This window comes from Erinaceus europaeus, chromosome 20 (assembly GCF_950295315.1).
Source record: "Erinaceus europaeus chromosome 20, mEriEur2.1, whole genome shotgun sequence".
In the NCBI taxonomy this organism is placed as follows: Eukaryota; Metazoa; Chordata; class Mammalia; order Eulipotyphla; family Erinaceidae; genus Erinaceus; species Erinaceus europaeus.
The window spans coordinates 50,515,126-50,533,967 of NC_080181.1; the positions used below are offsets into that span (position 1 = coordinate 50,515,126).

Below are 18,842 nucleotides of genomic sequence, written 5' to 3' on the forward strand. Positions count from 1 at the left end.
TTGCTCCTAAATACTGAAATCCCCTCAAAGTGAAGGTATATTCCAAGATACTCTGCATTTATTAAATTGTGTCAGTTTGGCTTGAAAGCAATAAAACTGGCCTCAATGGTGAGGTAGATCTGTGTACAAAACTAGTAATTTAAAAAATTTCCTCTAGATTTAAATGAAAATAGAAATTTATAAGGCCATTACTCCTACTCAATCTTTGTCTAACCTCTCTCAAATGTTATTAACTTCCACTGAAAACATGATATATGAATGATTTAGAATATTAACTTAAATTCAGTAAATTTATCTTCTGACATTTAGTATAGTCAGAAGATCCTGATAAGCAAGCTAAGTAAGTGTCCATGAGTGATATCATTCTTTGCTGCAATATTCTTTAGTCACAAACACAAAAAGAAAAATAATGCAATGGGTCAGACCAAATGAGAGGAGTCAAGTTTTCTATATTTTAGTGCCCACACAAAATACATGTAAAATAACTATGTTGTATATTAGCCTCCTCTCAGACACACAGACAATAAAGAAAACTAAAAAGCACACAAGCAAGCAGATATCAGCCTGAATAACTCTGGAAAACAGGAGGTGGGGAAGGACACAGGGAAGAAGAGCCAAATCAAACAGTATGACGAGAAGCAGCTACTTCTCAGACTTTGAAGATTTTCTTTCTTTCTTTTTTTTTTGAGATGTTTTACCAAAACAAACTCAAGCTGGATCTAGCATTCATTGCTCTGTGAGTTGAGATCAATTTGAAATAAAATGGCATGACTTTAAAGCTAAAGTTTGTGCATTATTTAAATATACTTTAAGTGCAGTATTCCTGATGAATATAATTCAGTGCACTGCAGGAAAAAAATCACAAGGGGAATAAACGTGTAGCTATTACGCAGTGGAAAATGTAGCTATTTACATGGGGAAAATTATCTAACTTTACAAATTCCACTTAAATATGCTTTTTTTTTTAAAGGAGAACATATCACTTGGCAATTGCTCAACCATGTGACAACTGATACTTATTTATACTGCTTGTTATTTTGACCTTGTATCTTGCTCAAGTAACTGGTCCACTTCTGCAGGTTTTGACATTGAACCCAGTCACAACACTGTCAAGACTAAAAGCAGAAAAAGAAAATTCCTCCTTCATTAATATTGAACAGAGAAGAAATGTTTACTTTCAACATGAGGGTAAAACAGTTCTCCAAAAAAAAAAAAAAAGTCAGCTTTATTGAGGTCTCAAGTTTTCAGAGTGCCACTTCTTTAAAAATCAGTGTTTGGGTGTTTGCTTTTTTTTTTTGGTCCCCCTCCCAGTAAATTCACACACAAAAAAAAATATAGACTTCTAAATAGCAATGATGTAATTAACCCTTTGACCAGAGAACAGTCTGCATTTTCCCTACTTCTTTAAACTATTCTCTGTGAGTTTATTAGTAAATTAGTCAGGGTTTTTCATTGGGAAAACAAATTATAACTAAAAACAAAGGTAATGTCAAAATGAAGAATTCTCTCAACAACCCCACTAACTCAATTCAAGAAATATTACTGGAACTTTCATTTATAAACATACTTCAAATTTTCATACCAAATTCTAATATGCTAAATTTGAACTCATTTTAGTCCTTTGTCAAGTATGCATTTTAGTTGACTAAAAAATTTTAAGAAAATACTCTTTCAAACAAGTTATAGCAAAAGTTGCTTTTTATTCTAATATTAATTCTGGAAATTATATGATCTAGTCCCTGAATATAAAACAAGATTTTTTTCATAGAAGGGTTTCAATCATATTATAAAATTCAGTATTTGTTAAAACTATAGATATTTTCAATAGGTAGTATTTTAACAACATATTTCCATGAAAATGACCAGAAAATATTAAAAATGATATCCTCTCAAAATACTCTCAATAGAAAATAGCTAAAAAGCATTGGGAAAAAAACTGAAATGCTGGAAATACACATTTGTACAAAGCAGTAATTAAGTGTCAGGCACTGCTTTCCATAAGTGAATAATGCTTAAGTAATTTAGTACTAAAGAAAGTGCTCAATGGCAACTTTAACACTATGGGAGAAAAGTATATTTTGTATAGCTTGTTATAAGCAAAGCATAAGCAGCATAGACATTTTCCTAATAGCAATAATATACAAATTTAGTGAAGAGACATACTTTTCAGTGCAGATTCTGTCCAGAGTTCCAAAAGAAAGGATTTACAAAAACGTAGATTAGGACTTTAAGTCTCTTAAGATTTTTTTTTAATCTCCCATAATATTTACCAAAATATTCATCTTCTGGTAGCCCAGTTATCAAAGGATAATTGCAAAGAAGAGCAGAGAGGGCCCCACTTACATGTCTCTTGAAGTCACCTTGTTTTACCACGAGGTTCAAGTTTAATACAATCACGCCCATGTCATCTTCTAAGCTGTTTGGATCTTCCAATTTTAAAATATGTTCTGTCGTTCTATAAGCAACAAATGAACAAATAATGCTTAACACATTAGTATTAACACATAGTCTTAATATGCAATAGCATCTGAAGGTAAAAGTCTCCTACTTGTCAAAAGGAAAACATTCTAGTTTAAAAAAAAGAAAGCAACAATATCAGTGAAAGTAAACCAACCATCTTCTGATGAGTGAAGTGGGGTTGGGGGGGAGGGAAGAAATGATTTGCATTGTCTGCTTCAACAGTTGGCTAACTGATTCTTCTCCCCTACCACCCAAATAAAGTTTAAATATTCATTTCAATTTAAGTTAGCTAGGTTAATTAACCTGAGCATGGACAATTGAAAGCAGCAAATCCATTACACCTTTTAGAACACATCATGAAAGATTTAATATCTGAGTAACATATTTGTCAGTTCAAAAGGGAAAGTCACAGAGAAATTTACATTTTAAAGCACTCTTTCAGATTTGTGTATGTCATTTGATCGAAACAAATGTCATTTAACATGATTTTGATTTCTTTCTGCAATTCATTAATGATAATTAGAAGATTTAAAAAATACTATACCTGTTAAGTTCAAGATCACTGAGTATGACAAAGGCAGAGCCCATGAAATCAGATGTAGTCAAATCTCGATCATACACCTATAAAGAGGGAAAGAGGCCAATATGACATTAATATTGGAGACCCACCGAGGTTTACCAGATTATGAGTAAATTAAACAGACTGGAGATTTTTAATTCAGTTTTCCAGATCTAAGAAAAATTGCACAGTACAGTGAAAGAGGAATTTGGCCAAGCCCATGGAGAGAACAAAAATTATTCAAACATTCCCACGGCATACTAGAGCCAAAACAACTACAGAGACAATGTTTAATCTAGTATTTATATCCTTTCAAATGACAGGCACAATGAACCTCTCTCTGTAGTTTACATTGTCTCTCATTAAAATTTATTATTTTCATGGTGAGTGGATCTGTCAAGTAAGTAGAAATTTGCTAAATATTCTACAGTGATCCCATCCTGCACTCAACTCATGCAGTTTTAACCCAGATGTTATATCAATTGCTGCTTATATCCAGTAGCCGAAAGATCTATTGAGTATAAAGCTATTCCCAATGAGAAAGGCTTTTCTACTTGTTACCACTGCAGTAAAAGTCGTAATTCTTCCACATTCAGTAAGTTTGAATACAATCAGTGGAGATATTATTTTCACTCTGATTTTCAGTAGGACATATGTCAGTGGTCTGAGACACATACAAATCTCAAACAAAGAGTGTAAGAATATATTTTTCCCCTTCTAAGATGCTGTAACAGGTGCTTGAAAACAATAATGGGATTGTTGTGGGGGGAGTTCACTTTTAGGAGAGCAGAGACTGCTGAGAGAGAACTGTTTTTAATTAACCACTACCACCACCACTACCACCACCAACAACAACAACAACAAAACGCAGATTTGAAAGCCACCTGGCATTACCTTCACACGTAGCTTTTGATCAAGACTTTGTATTGGTAAGACAACGATCTCATCCCAAACTGGGTTCAGGTTCTTATATATGACTTTACTTTTGTACAGTGTCTTCCCATTCAGCTTAAATTTCACATAGGGATCACTTGTGCCTTTAAAAGAAAAAGAGAACAAGACAGGTTTTGAAAAATAGTTGCTAGAGCCCAGGCTCTCCATTAAGTAAAGATTCTTTCCACACTCCCGAGGAGCTGAGCATTTCACTGTTCACACCCAGAACAAATGTCTCCCTGGATGGGACTGGAAGGCCCCAGAGATGGAAAGGAGAGAAATAAAACAATTTGGGATAAATGACTGATCCCCCTTTGCCTTTCGTGGCAGAATCTAAATAGGCTTCTTGCACTTTCTTCAGTTTTGTTCCTTTGTGGGTCTGTAATTGCTATAGGCCCCACAAAAAAGGAAAAAAGCATGAAATAAAATCCAGCAGCAATGACCAGGTTATCAGGAATTCTTGAGAGACACCCCCAACACCTCCCCCTCCTGGAGAATGATGGTGAATTGCTGACAAGGGATAGAAATCAGTTCCAAGCACTTGGCCAGATGGCTGATTCTACAGAACCCCAGACTTTATAATATAATCATAGTAAGTCAGTCTCTGGAACCACTATCTCAAAAGATGAGGTATAGCGCTGAGACTGAAAGTGGGGCAGAGGGTGTGGAGATTAAGTTGACAAGGTTGCCATTCTTCGAAGTCTCTGGCACCTGCAGGAAAGCAGAGCACATTGTTTTGCCCCAGCCAAGTGAATGTCACATCAGCCAGGCCCTCCACTGGCCTCAGGGTGACACCCCTGACCTCCTGGCTCCTCCCAGGGAGCTTTGAAACAGATGCCAAAAGAAATGAATAATGTTGCTCACTCTAGTCCAAAGCAGAAAGAAGGGCCAGTGAAAGACCCTCTTCCACACTTCGCAGATCATTTTTTTGAAGAAAAAAAATCCTGCAAATGAGTACATGGATCTTATGTTACACATGTATGTTACCTGTGTGCAAATGTGCTCCTTGCTTGAGACATACCTGTTACATTAACTAGTTAATGCTGAAAACAGAAGGCACAGACAAATTCTCAATCAGTGAAGGAATAAATTAAAACCAACAGATAATGTTGCATGGGGAAATAAATCTAAATCGAGGGTATCATGATGTTACAATTTACTGTGTGACACAGAACAATGAACACACGCAGGTGTCTGCTTTGTTCTCAGAAGGATCCCAGGTGCCTTAGACAGAGCTCAAGAAGTAGCTTCAACTCCTGGCATGAAAGAAAGGCACTGTAATCTAAGGCTATCACACCATCAATTAACCAGGTTAATCTGTCACTTGCATTGGCCAGCTTGTTAAAATTACTTCAGTCTTCTATTTAACTCAACTCCTTTCCTGTTTGAATTTAACTCAAGACCAGAAAAGAAACATTAAGCCCTCCCTTACTACTAGAACTGAAAGGAAGACCATAAGAGAATAAAGATAAAAAGGGCCCAGGGAGATAGCATAATGGTTATGCAAAGAGACTCTCATGCCTGTGGCTTCAAATGAAATCCCTAGTTCAATCCCCCTGTACCACCATAAGCCAAACCTGAGCAGTGCTCTGGAAATAAATAAATAAATAAGTGGATGCTGATTCAGAGCTGCCCTAGATTGACTCAGGCACCAAATTGTTGAATCTCACTTCCAGTATCCCAAAGCCATTAACTCTCTGTCTGAGGACTGAATGACATATAGACATACATAGAGATAGCCACAGTTTAATGTTAGTGACAGACACTGGGGTAGAAGGCCAGCTGGAGACACACACACACACACACACACACACACACACACTTTTAAACAGTTCTGGACAGGATAGTAAAAATGGAGAACTGCCCAGCAATTTCCGTGAGTAAGCTATCTGCTGCCATCCCTCCACCCCCCACCAGCCCATTACTGGCCCTATACTCCCATAGTACAAGAGAAAACCTCTGGAAAGTCAGGCTTTTAACAATCACTCTGATATATCTATATAAGAAAAAAAAGTGTGTGTGTGTGTGTGTGTGTGTGTGTGTGTGTGTGTGTGTGGTGGGGGGAAACTATAATAAAAAGAGGCCTTTAATTAAATGAAATTGCCACTCTGGGATCAGGCCTTCATGCTTGTCAGCGTCCTCTCAAAATAAACATCTCAAACCTCAGCCTCCTTGGTGTCACTTTCTCACAGGCAAAGCATGCTGGGTAATCCCCAGGCATCCTGACAGCTACATAATGTTCAAACCGCTTCACGGGTGAGTGGCGGCCATTGAGTGAAAGAAAATATTAATGTCTGGAATTAATAGAAAAAGGGACCAGGGTTTACAAAGCCCAACAAGAAAAGGGTGTCACGTTAGTGTGGCGTTAATTGTTAGGGAAAGTCAGGGGAAGGGGGGTGAGTGGGAGGCACACATGGTGATTTTCTCAGTGAGTCTAAGTGCCTCCCTGTCAGCAAAGTGACATCTCAACTAGGCAGGTTCTGAAAAGAATGCAAGTCCCAGATTATACACATGATGAGATGACACCCGAGTGTGGGGACTTTTACCTTTTACACAAGGAGCTCTAACAAATAGTGAGGCTCTTTGGAAGACAGAGGTGGGATGGGGCTTAAGCAAGAGAGATAAAGCCTTCACCAGGAGTCCTGGGGGCAATTCTCATTCTGTCAGGGGAACCCACAGAGTCACACAAAGCGAGATTTCAAATATCCAGGCATTGGGCGTCTGTGGTCCAAGTTTCTTGTTCCAATGGAAGGTTGCTGTTCGTCTACATATGCTGAGTTTCTACCTGTTGTTCACCAGTTCCCCCAAATCGCTACGGTCCCTTAATGGATGGCCCTTATTTCTACTCATATTGAGTGGGTGACACTACGGATGGTTATGGCTCTCTTGATTCTGTACCTGTCAAGCCAGCTCACAGGTCACAGACATTTACATGTGACTTCATGGTGTGGCACTCCATATAAGGATGACACAGGAAAATCGGTCCCTGCCCTGTCATCTGCGCTCATCGAGCAGCCAGCACCACCTGGAGTCTTACCCAAGAGCCAGGAGGTAAGTGTCAATCTAGAGTCGAACTTGAAGTTATGTTCATTTATAGGAGGAAATATTAGTTCTGGGCATAAAGGGAGGCTGAGGTAAAGCGAATAGGAGAGGAAGAATGAGTGGAGCCCAGCAAGGAGAGAAGAACAGAGGTCACTTCTGTAGGAGTGAGCATTGAGAAGGCAGCAGGTAAGGAGACCCAAACAACCAGATTTATGTAGTGCCAAGCAAACATTCCACCACATGAGAAAATGAGGAGAAAAATACAATGAGGAATAAAATCTGAAAAGTAGGCTTAAGTTATAGACTGAAATGCCATAAAATAGCAAATCATTTGGAGTCTTGTTTTTGTCCTGTAAGTAATACAGGGTGGTTTTTGCTTCTTCTATTCTCTTTACTTTTGTCTTTGTATTTTACATAATATATGAACCTGCCTTGGTAAAGCATGAAATGAAAATTGAAGGCTCAAGCTGCCAAGCGGTGGCGCACTCAGTTCAGCACATACGTTACCATGCACAAGGACTGGAATGTGAGCCCCTGCTCCCAACCTGCAGGGAGGACATTCAGTAGCAGTGAAGCAGGTCTGCAGGTGTCTCTCTCTCTCTTCCTCTCCCATGTCAATTTCTCTTTGTCCTGTCTAAAAATAGAGAAAGAAAGAAGGAAAGAAAGGTAGGTAGGTAGGTAGGCTGACTGCTGGGGTAGTGCCAGCACCATGTCCCAACAGCCCTGGTAGCAATAAAAATAAATTTTAAAAGAAAAGTATCGGGAGTTGGGAGGTAGCGCAGGGGGTTAAGCGCAGGTGGCACAAAACGCAGCCCCCGGCTCCCCACCTGCAGGGGGGGCTGTGAAGCAGGTCTGCAGGTGTCTGTCTTTCTCTCCCCCTCCCTGTCTTCCCCTCCTCTCTCCATTTCTCTCTGTCCTATCCAACAACGATGACATCAATAATAGCAATAATAACTACAACAATAAAACAACAAAGGAAACAAAGGGAATAAATAAATAAATAAATTATTTTTTAAAGTAAAATATCTACCTTCTTAATTTTTCCTCATTCTCATCCCTCTCATGTACTAATTTCTTAAATGTTTTATAGGGGAAAAGCTTGCAAGATTTATTTCACTTAAATGTAATCATATTATCTATATAAGGTTTAAGGCTTTCACTATTCAATTATGAATTAAATATGGAGGTCTCTTCAAATCAGCAATAAAGATTCACGAGCACACTTTTATGTTCTTTTTCATTTAATTGCTTGTTTATTTGTTTTTCTTCTTCTTCTAAGCCAAAGCACTGCTCAGCTCTTGTTTTCATGGTGATGCCATGAGTCCAACCTGGGACCTCTCAAATGCAAGTCTTGAGCTGTCCCTACATCCCTACCTACCAGGCTAATTTTCTTCTTCACCAACTGCATAAATCCTCACTGTTAGATACTAACTTATGTAGTAACTGACAAACATTTGTAGACATTGTCATTACTTCCAAATCTTGATGTTTCTTAACTAGCATAAACAATATTTCAATCAGCACCTCTGTGAGATTACTTTAATCATAAATGACTCTAACAAAAGGGAATTTTTTTTCATTTCTTTATTGGGGAATTAATGTTTTTTATTCAACAGTAAATACAATAGTTTGCACATGCATAACATTTCCCAGTTTTCCATATAATACAACTCCCACTAGGTCCTCTGTCATCCTTCTTGGACCTGTATCCACCACCCCCCCCCCAACCACCCCAGAGTCTTTTATTTTGGTGCAATATGCCAATTCCAGTTCAGGTTCTACTTATGTTTTCTCTTCTGATTTTGTTTTTCAACTTCTGCCAGAGAGTGAGATCAACCCATATTCACCCTTCTGTTTCTGACTCATTTCACTTAACATGAATTTTTCAAGGTCCATCCAAGATGGGCTGAAAACAGTGACATCACCATTTTTTTACAGCTGAGTAGTATTCCATTGTGTATATAGACCACAACTTGCTCAGCCACTCATCTGTTATTGGACCCTTGGGTTGCTTCCAGGTTTTGGCTATTACAAATTGTGCTGCTAAGAGCATATGTGTACACAGATCTTTCTGGATGAGTGTTGGGTTCCTTAGGGTATATCCCCAGAAGAGGAATTGTGGAATCATAGGGTAGGTCCATTTCTAGCCTTCTGAGAGTTCTCCAGACTGTTCTCCACAGAAGTTGGACCAATTGACATTCCCACAAGCAGTGCAGGAAGGTAAAAGAGAATTTTTTATATCAAAACTGTCAAGCAACTGAGTATGTGCCTTTTCCCTGCTTCTGACATTGTTGGATATTTCTTACAAAGCCTGTCAAATTTAAACTTCCACCAAGAGTATACATGTTTTATATTTGCTCCTTTATATGCTTGCCAATATTGGCTATTATAAACCTTTATTTAAACCAATGGCAGACGGAGAATGGAATCACCATTTTTCTCTATCTTGAATACTTTGAGTAAAGTCGGCGAGGGGGGCAGCTGGCAGTGGCACACCTGGTTAAGCACACCTAGTCACCTGGTACTATGAGGAAGAGCCCGGGTTTGAACCCCTGCTCCCCACCTTCTGGGGTGACACTTCACGAACAGTGAGGCTGGTCTGCAGGCATCTATCTTTCTCTCTCCCTCCCTACCTTCTCCTTCCCTCTCAATTTCTCTCTGTCCTGTCTAAAAGAAAAAAAGATAGAAAGAAAGATGGAAAAAGAGAGAGAAAGAGATGAAGAAAGAGTAAAAATAGCTGACAGGAGCAGTGGATTTGTGGTACAGGCACCAAGCCCTAGTGGTAACACTGGTAACAATAAAATAAATAAAGAGACAAATCAATTTTAAAATTTAAAAAATAGTCTAGGATCTTTCATAACTTAGCCAACCTACTTTCTGGTTTATATCATTTGCCTGTTTCAATGTGGGCACCAGACGTAACTTTTGACTTCTGGGTTTAAAGGAGTCCTTAGTTATGGAAATCCACTCCCCCCTTTTTTAATTTTCCCTTTTGTTGCCCTTGTTTTTTATTGTTGTTGTAGTTATTACTGTTGTTGTCACTGATGCCATCATTGTTAGATAGGACAAAGAGAAATGGAGAGAGGAGGGGAAGACAGAGGGGGAGAGAAAGACAGACACCTCCAGACCTGCTTCACTGCCTGTGAAGGGACTCCCCTACAGGTGGGGAGCCGGGGGCTCAAACCGGGACCCTTACATTGATCCTTGCACTTAGTGCCACTTGTGCTTAACCTGCTGCACTACCACCCTACTCCCAGAAATCAGCTCCTTTTTAAGATATGTTATTCCTCGTTTATATTTAGTCAAATTTGCTTTGCTTATGGCCTTAAAGTTAAACGTTCTGTTTCATTTTCCCTCGGTAAGATTTTAAATTAATTCAGCCATATTTCTTCCCACTGATTTCTTAGGTTTCCATTTTTTACACTTAAGTGTTTGGTCCATCTGGAGTTTTTTGGTTAAAGAAGGGAAGGAAATGGAGGTTTACTTATAATCAGGAGAGTACAATGATCAGAGCCAAGCTTTGGAAATATAAATCTGGCAGCAGCTTCTAATTAGAAGGGAAAAAAACAGACTAAAGCAAGTGTAGCTGGCAATTGCGATAATAGGTCATTGGGGAGTGGAGGGCCTCGGAGGAAGTTGCACCCAGACTCTAAAAGAAGTACCAATCCAGGGTTTCTGAAAACATGAACACAGGAATGCACATATCGAGGGCTACTCTGGGGACTGAAAGAATTATGTCATCAAAACCACTGGGAAAAGCTTTTTGCTGTTTTCTCCCTGAGAACTTCAATGAAAGAGTCTAATATTAAACTCTGCTGAAAACTGTGCTGATGGCAAGCAATGTAGCAATAAAAACAGCTTACAACTTTTCTACTCTAAATCTCACAGTATTTAACTATAGAAACCATTTACTTGGAGTACCTGTGAAATAATTTCAAACCCTCCAAACCAAAGCTCCAGAAGATATCATGTATGATACCAATTGCATAATGTATATGCAAAACTTCTAAATACGGCATAAATGAACAAATATAAGTAACTGTATCACCTTGGGCAATTTACCCAATATCCTTATGCCTTATTGTCTTCCTTTCTAGACGGAAAAATACCAAGCTCCTAGGAGTACCTGGAAAACTGCATGAACCAATATGCTTCCTGTTAGCAAACTTGATTATTTACTGAGAAAGTCCCATTGTTAGTGCTACTCTTTTTAGTATTCCTGCTCAATTAAATTATTATTTATCTTCGTGACATACCAAAAATTATTATTAATTAACTAATTAATTAATTGTTGCCACCAGGGTTATCACTGGGGCTCAGTGGCTACACTATGAATCCACTGATTTATTTTTATTTGTTTTCCCTTTTGTTGCCCTTGTTTATTGTTGTTGTTGTTGTTATTGCTGTCACTGTTGTTGGTTAAGACAGGAAGAAATGGAGAGAGGGGAGAAAGAAAGATAGACGACACCTGCAGACCTGCTTCACTGCTTGTGAAGTGACCCCCCTGCAAGAGGGGAGCTGTGGGCTTGAACCAGGATCCTTACGCTGGTCCTTGCACTTCACAACATGTGCACTTAACCCGCTGCATCACCGCCCAGCTCCCCAAATCCACTGATTTCCTACAGCCATCCCAACCCTGCTTTTTTATTTCTTTTATTTTACTTTATATGACTCAGAGAAATGGAGATCGGAGAGGAAGACAGAGGGAGAGAGACAGAGAGAACTACAGCCCTGCTTCCTCACTGATAGAGCTTTTTCTTTGCAAGTGGGGACTGGGACTTAAATCTGGGTCCTTGAACATGACAATATTTGTGCTCAAACAGGTGTGTGGCCACCAGATCCCTGCTACGTAAATTAAAAAAGGGAGAGGGTACAACAATGTTCTGAGTAGCAATTTAAGTATTAATCCACTTCATTTCAGTTGCCCAAGAAAACATGTACTGGTAAATCATCTCTATAAAGTCCACCCTTTCACCTTTTCTAAAGGAGTAAAATTCACATCGATGTCGCTCTACATGAATTAAATGGGAAATCTCTTATCTTACACACTTCTTACCAAGATTCCATGTGGCTTAGGAGAATTTCCACAAAAATATTTGCACTTTCTTAGGGAGAAAGACTATTTAGAGACTGAAAATGCAAAGGATTCCTGAGAGTTATTCATACCCTACAAATCTAATTCATTGAGGACTTTGCAGTAAAAGTTTGGTGAAAATAATAGGCAGCTCATTAAGGACACATGGCAACTCAAATCTATCATCAGCATCACTAAGAACCATATTACTATTTAAAGATTTTGTTCCCCTGTTTTTTTTAAATTTATTATCTTGAGTGCCTATTACCACATTGTGAATATTAGAGGGAAATGACCAGTAGCAACAAAAGTGATTGATAAAAACATAGATGCATGGACTAGTTCAAGCAGCTTTATAATATGCAACCAAAATAAATCTCTAATAAAGTCTCCCTTAATGACTCACTATTACTGGTGAAAGAACAGAAAGTCAAAACGTACAACAAAGAAATAATGAAAGAAAGAAAGATAGAAAGGAGAGGAAAAGAGTGAAAGGAAGATCATCACCATCTAAAAAAAACTTAATATGTAAGTATGATTCATATATACTGCACACAAAAAAATCAACATTCATAGTAGATTTTACCTATTTTCTTCAGTTAATAACATCCTTCTATGCCGATTAGTACATTTGTATGAACCAGATTATTAATATTTCGATGTATATTTTGTATGTATGATATATGAAGACAGGTATATTTTTAAAAACTAGCAATTCTAATTTGAACTAAAAATTGCAATGCATTAAATTTAAAAACAGCTTTTGTAGGCAAAAATCAGCATGTTTGTTTTCAGCAAGACTCATGGGAGACTAAAATATTAACCAATGTCTCTCTCAAGGTAAGAAGGTAGTTTCAAGCTAATAAATCCCCTTAGTTATATATATTCCTTTTTGTTTTTCTGCCTCCAGCGTGCCAGCATTATGAATCCACTGCTCTTGGGGGCATTTTTTCCCCATTTTATTGGGTAGGAAAGAGAAATTTAGAGTGATGGAGGGGATAGAAGGGGGGGGAGAGAGAAATTTAGAGTGATGGAGGGGATGTGCATGTGTATATGTGTGTGTGTGTGTGTGTGTGTGTATAGAGAGAGGGGGGGGGACCTGAAGACCCTCTTGTGAAGAGTCTCCCCTGCAGATGGGAAGCCAGGGGCTGGAACCCAGGTCCTTGCACTTCATACTATGTGTGCCACCCCATTATATGTATTTCTCAAAGTAGTTATTTTTTCATCAAAATCTGTTTTCTCCACAGTTTTATACTACCTTCCCATTTTGTAATATCTGGAGATCTTAAGAGTACAGCCTTAGGTCAATAACGATTTGCCAAGTCTTTGGTGGCAGTCTTTAGAAAGTTCACTTATAGGTAACATTACCCTATGTAAATAGTATTCGGAAATGTGTGAAAAGTGTAAGTTTGTATAAATTATATAAATAAGCATAAAGGGGGTCAATGAAATAACTCACATGGACAGTGAACTGCTTTGCTATGTGCCCAAAACAGGTCAAAGCTTGGCCCTCAACTCATTGAAGGAAACTTAGGTGCTGCGGTGTGTCTGTCTTTCTGTCAGTCTGTCTCTTTCCCTCTCAAAAAAATAGTAAATGCAAAAGTATAATTTTTTTTCTTATTGTGCAGCATCAGAGTGACTACTAATTCCGGTTGCACATGTACATACACCATCTTTTCCATGCATACACAATAGAAACTTACTGTCAGAAAAAAAGAACAAAATGCGTGTTGTTAATATCAAGGTCAAAGTTCTGACTAAATCAAAACTCAGGCCTGCTTTTCAGAAACAAGTCCATGAGGATTTTTGTGTAGCTGCTGCTGCCCTCTAACACTTAAGAGGAGATTTCCACATTGGATAGGTCCAAGAGCTGCATTCCTGACAGACATCTTCAGAAGCTAATTCCCAGGCCCTCACTCCCCAGTTACAGGGGTGGTGGGGGGAGGAGCAGCTTTTCCTCTACAGAGCCAGATCTATGCTACTGCAGCAAGCAGAATTCAAGTGCAGCTGAATTCCCAAAAAGATATGACCCACTGAATTGAAAAGGAGGTCTCGAAACTTTACATCAGGCTCAACCTGACGCTGTTGACTGGCTACGGAAGAAGGGCAAACGCTAGAAGAAGAAGAAGAAATGAAGGGGGTAAATACGTCTGCAGGTACCCCTGGGATGTCTTCCTGCTCACCTCAGATAATGAGACAAAACAATTAAAGACAGAAGGAACTGAGCACGGTATGCCATGTGCATGTATAATGTTGGCACAAAAATGATCTCACTCTCAGGCCGAAGTTGAAAAAGAAGATCAGAAAAGAAAACACAAGTAGAACCTGTAATGGAATTGGCGTATCGCACCAAAGTAAAAGACTCTGGGGTGGGTGGGTGGTGAGAATACAGGTCCAAGAAGGATTCAGAGGACCTAGTGGGGGTTGTATTGTTATATGGGAAACTGGGGAATGTTATGCATGTACAAACTATTGTACTTACTGTTGAATGTAAAACATTAATTCCCCAATTAAAAAAAAAATCAGGAAAAAAAATGGACACCTAACAAAATGACCCTCTACATAGGGGCCCCACTCAATCTAATAGAAAGCAGGCTAGATTAAATGCAAATCAAGGACTTTCTGTTGAGAGTCTAGTAATTTGGTAAAATCCAGAAAACAAGGGAGAGAATCTAGTTATGCGACAGATAGGGAACTTCATAGAAACTGAATGGGGTCCTACTGAAAGCACAGGTAACTGATTCTATAAAACAGAAGAGCATCAAGACCTTCTTCTACTCAATGCATAAGGATGCAGTCTCAAAACAAAATTCAACAACAGGAACATTGGGAGGAAAGAACTCAGGGGAGGTAATACCCAAACACTAATGGAACAAACACTGCCGCTCTGCTTCCTACAAAGTTAATTAGAAACAGACATAAAACTCAGTTTCACTAATGTGGTGGGATCTTGGAGGGCTACCAAAACTCAGCAAATAGAGGAAAACCAGATGCTTTCTGGGTTCAGGACAGATGTTTGCATCTCTGAAGGTCTGAAGTTTGCTCTTACTTATAGCACTGGCTAGATATGCTTCTACCACACAAGCAAGCAAAACAATGATCTCTCGCCATCTGGTGTTCAAAGACTGTACTACAAAGTAAGATAAATGCTGTTTTGCAAAGTTAAAAGTACTGATTGTGACCTTTTGATATAGGAAAACTAGATTGGTGCTGGCAACTGTACAAAACAACATGTTTGTAGGAATAAAAGAGGAGTCCAAAAAGTAGATCGAGATATAAAATGAATTTTGATACAACATTAAAATGTGGCAGACCATTAGGGAAAGGAATACTTAGTCCTAGTTAATTAAATAGCCATTTGACCAAAAGGAAAACCAAGTTCCCACTCTGGGCCAGAAATCAAAACAAACTTGAGACTGATCAAAGAAATAAGTGAAAATCATAAAATTGGAGAGAAATAAGAGTAAATATAGATTAGAGATTTTTTTTTTTCTCCACTGAGGAAAGGTCTTTGTAGGTACAAAACCAAAGACAGAAGCTTTCCAAAACAAGAGTGTTAAGACTTGAAAATGTGTTTGTGACCAAACACTTTATCAACGCAATGGTAATGACAGATTAGAAAAGTCTATGTAAGAATATCCAGGAGCAGGTGAAATAAAACAGCAGAGAAATACAGAAAAGAAAGTCATGAAAGAAAAAACATATATAAATATATTATAACCCAACATAGTTGCAGGTCCAAATTCATTAGTATCACTGACAGCAAACAACCAAATAAGACACAGTATAGCTGAGAAAAAAAGCGAGCCACTAACACATGAGCTACAGATGGGCGAGCAAAACAGGTCTTTGAGAAAATTCTGTGATGAGCATCTTAAAATGCTCGGATCACATGACAGAAAACAACCAATCTGCTTTATTAAATGACTTGCTGAGAGATTAAAAAAGAAATTACCAGAGGGTCAGGTAGTAGCGTAGAAGGTTAAGCGCACATGGTGTGAAGCACAAGGACTGGCGAAAGAATCCCAGTTCAAGCCCCCAGCTCCCCACCTGCAGGAGTGCCGCTTCACAGGCGGTGAAGCAGGTCTGCAGGTGCATGTCTTTCTCTCCCCCTCTCTGTCTTCCCCTCCTCTCTCCATTTCTCTCTGTCCTATCCAACAACAATGACATCAATAACACCAATAATAATAATAACCACAACAATAAAACGAGGGCAACAAAAAGGGAAAAAAATAGTCTCCAGGAGCAGTGGATTCTTGGTGCAGACACCGAGCCCCAGCAATAACCCTGGAGGAAAAAAAAAATCTTAAAAAAAAAGAGGGAGTCGGGCACACAGTGGGTTAAGTGCACATAGCGTGAAGGACGGGCATAAGGATCTTGGTTCAAGCCCCCAGCTCCCCACCTGCAGGGGGAGTGCCTTCAAAGGAGGTGAAGCAGGTCTGCAAGTGTCTATCTCTCCTCCTCTCTGTCTTCCCCATCTCTCTCCATTTTTCTCTGTCCTATCCAACAACTGCGACATCAATAACAATAATAACTATAACAACAATAAAAAACAACAAGGGCAGCAAAAGGGAAATAAATAAGTAAATAAATATAAAAAATTAAAAAGAAAAAATTACCTACACAGGTTTAGGCACACACTAACACTAAATAAACTGTGCATAAATGAATGTTTGAATGGAGTGTGGATAAACAGTAAATTCATTCACTCGTTTAAAAAAATATTACTTTTATTTATTTTATAGAGACAGCCATAAACCAAGAAGGGGGATACAGACAGGGAGAGACACCTGCAGCACTGCTTCACCACTCCTGAAGCTTCCCTCTTACAGATGGGGACTGGGGGGCTTGAACCTGTGTCCTTGAACATTGTAACAGGTGTGCTCAACCAGGTGCACCACCACCCAGCCCCCATACACTCATTATGAATGAGCAAAAATGAACTAAATCTGGATCCTTACTTAAACCAAGAATGGCATACAATTAAGCTTTTTAATTTCTTCTATTTTTTTAATTTTACATTACAGAAATTACACAGGGAGTTAGTAATCAAGCAACATAAAGTCAGACCCTAATTTACTTTAAAAAGGGACAGGGATCTGAGACACTCAGAACAGTGCAGCTTAGTCAGTGAAAAAGCCCAGCAAACAGTGACCACTGGGGATGCCTTCATCCACACTGGGTTGTCCCCTGGCAGTTGCTGTGGGGTTGATTTGATGGCATTGGTAGAATGGGCGAGATTTCATATGGATGTGTCAAGAGAGGTGCTGCAAAGCTTAGAAAAGTAAGGTCTGCATTCTGACTGAGCACAGCATATGCTGGAGTGGTGCTGTTTCTTCTCTCTCTACCTTACTAGTAAATGTATTAAGATGGTGAAAACAAAACCATCATTCCACAATAGTCCTTATTCAAATACTGTGCCTTGAAAAGCTAGTCTTGCCAACATTTCTGTGACAGCACCAAAAGAATGTAGAAACTAGTCTCAGAAAACACCATCAACCTCCACAGACTCATCTGTATTTGTCCGTAGAGGTAGAGGTCGAGGTCGTGGTCGTGGTCGTGGTCGTGGTCGTGGTCGTGGTCGTGGGAGAGGGAGAGGGAGAGGGAGAGGGAGAGGGAGAGGGAGAGGGAGAGGGAGAGGGAGAGGGAGAGGGAGAGGGAGAGGGAGAGGGAGAGGGACAGAGACAGACAGGATGTGTGTATGTCTGGGGGGAGGCGGAGAAAGAGAACTGATGGAAAAGGTAAAAAAAACTGATATCATAAAGAGAAAAGCACTCACAACTAAAGATGAGGTTCTAAGAAAAAAGCAAAGGAAAATATAGGGTAAATCTTCTGTGGACTATTACAACAGATCCGTGCACTCAGGAGGAAGGGAGTCCTTCCTATGGTAAAATAAGTCGATGTCTTGACTAAGGGTGAAATGTACTGATACCCATCTTGGGGAGGTGTAGAAAAGTCACATTAAAAAAAAAAAAAACAATCTCTCAAACTTTGTAATATCTGGAGGAAGTTGTGGTAGAATATGAAACTATACCCCTGAAATCTAATAATTATGTAAATCTAACAGCAAATAAGTAATAAAAATATACTTGCAAAAATAAGTGAATTAAGGACCATCAACCCTCAGTCATCCACCCCACAATCCAAGAGACAGTCCATCAGTGAACTTCAGCTATTGTTTTGCTTTTGCCAATACTGAAGATCACCACCAGATGGCATCACCAATACAGTCTTCTTTGCATGTTGGGCACTTTGTTTAATTTTTATTTTGCTCTTCTTTATTTTTAATTATTTACTTTTTATTTTTAAACTCTTTTTGTGACTTTATGTTTTGTTACTGGTTTTGTGATTTTTGTTTCATTCTTAGATTTATGTGATACGGCATTAGCTATTCTTATCTTTTTAATTTTTTTTTTCTAATCTTTGACAAGGGAAAGTCTTGAAAAACTGTAAAATGACCTGTAAGAGACAGTCCTCTAATCTGGTCACACTTTTAGAGTGACATAAATCAGACCGCTTGCTTCTCCTGATGATGATCTTCTAGAATATATATAATTCGTCTCTAAAATTTCATGAGACAGTTTCATAGAAGAGAGAGAAATAGGGAGTCCAGCAGTAGCGCAGCGGGTTAACCGCACATGGCATGAAGCGCAAGGACCAGCATATAAATACCGGTTCAAGCCCCTGGCTCCCCACCTGCAGGGGAGTCACTTCACAGGCGGTCTACAGGTCTACAGGTCTACAGGTGTCTATCTTTCTCTCACCTTCTCTGTC

At 39.0% G+C, this 18,842-nt stretch overlaps 1 protein-coding gene across 6 annotated transcripts in view; it reads right to left on the reverse strand.

Annotated features, from left to right (window-relative positions):
• Positions 1-18,842, reverse strand: part of MCTP2 (multiple C2 and transmembrane domain containing 2) — a 228,140-nt gene that overhangs the window by 140,193 nt on the left and 69,105 nt on the right. For 4 of the 6 annotated variants that reach the window (XR_009546603.1, XM_060179344.1, XM_007518040.3 and 1 more), the window contains 3 exons: positions 3,914-4,056; positions 3,005-3,081; positions 2,344-2,455 (listed from right to left, as the gene is read on the reverse strand). Coding sequence is in view for 3 of the 6 variants with exons in the window: in XM_060179344.1 (XP_060035327.1) it covers positions 2,344-2,455; positions 3,005-3,081; positions 3,914-4,056 (332 nt within the window). In the remaining 3 variants the exon portion in view is untranslated. Of the gene's footprint in view, positions 1-2,163; positions 2,254-2,343; positions 2,456-3,004; positions 3,082-3,913; positions 4,057-18,842 lie in introns of those variants that run through there. The other 2 variants (XM_060179346.1, XM_060179345.1) reach the window with 2 other exon arrangements.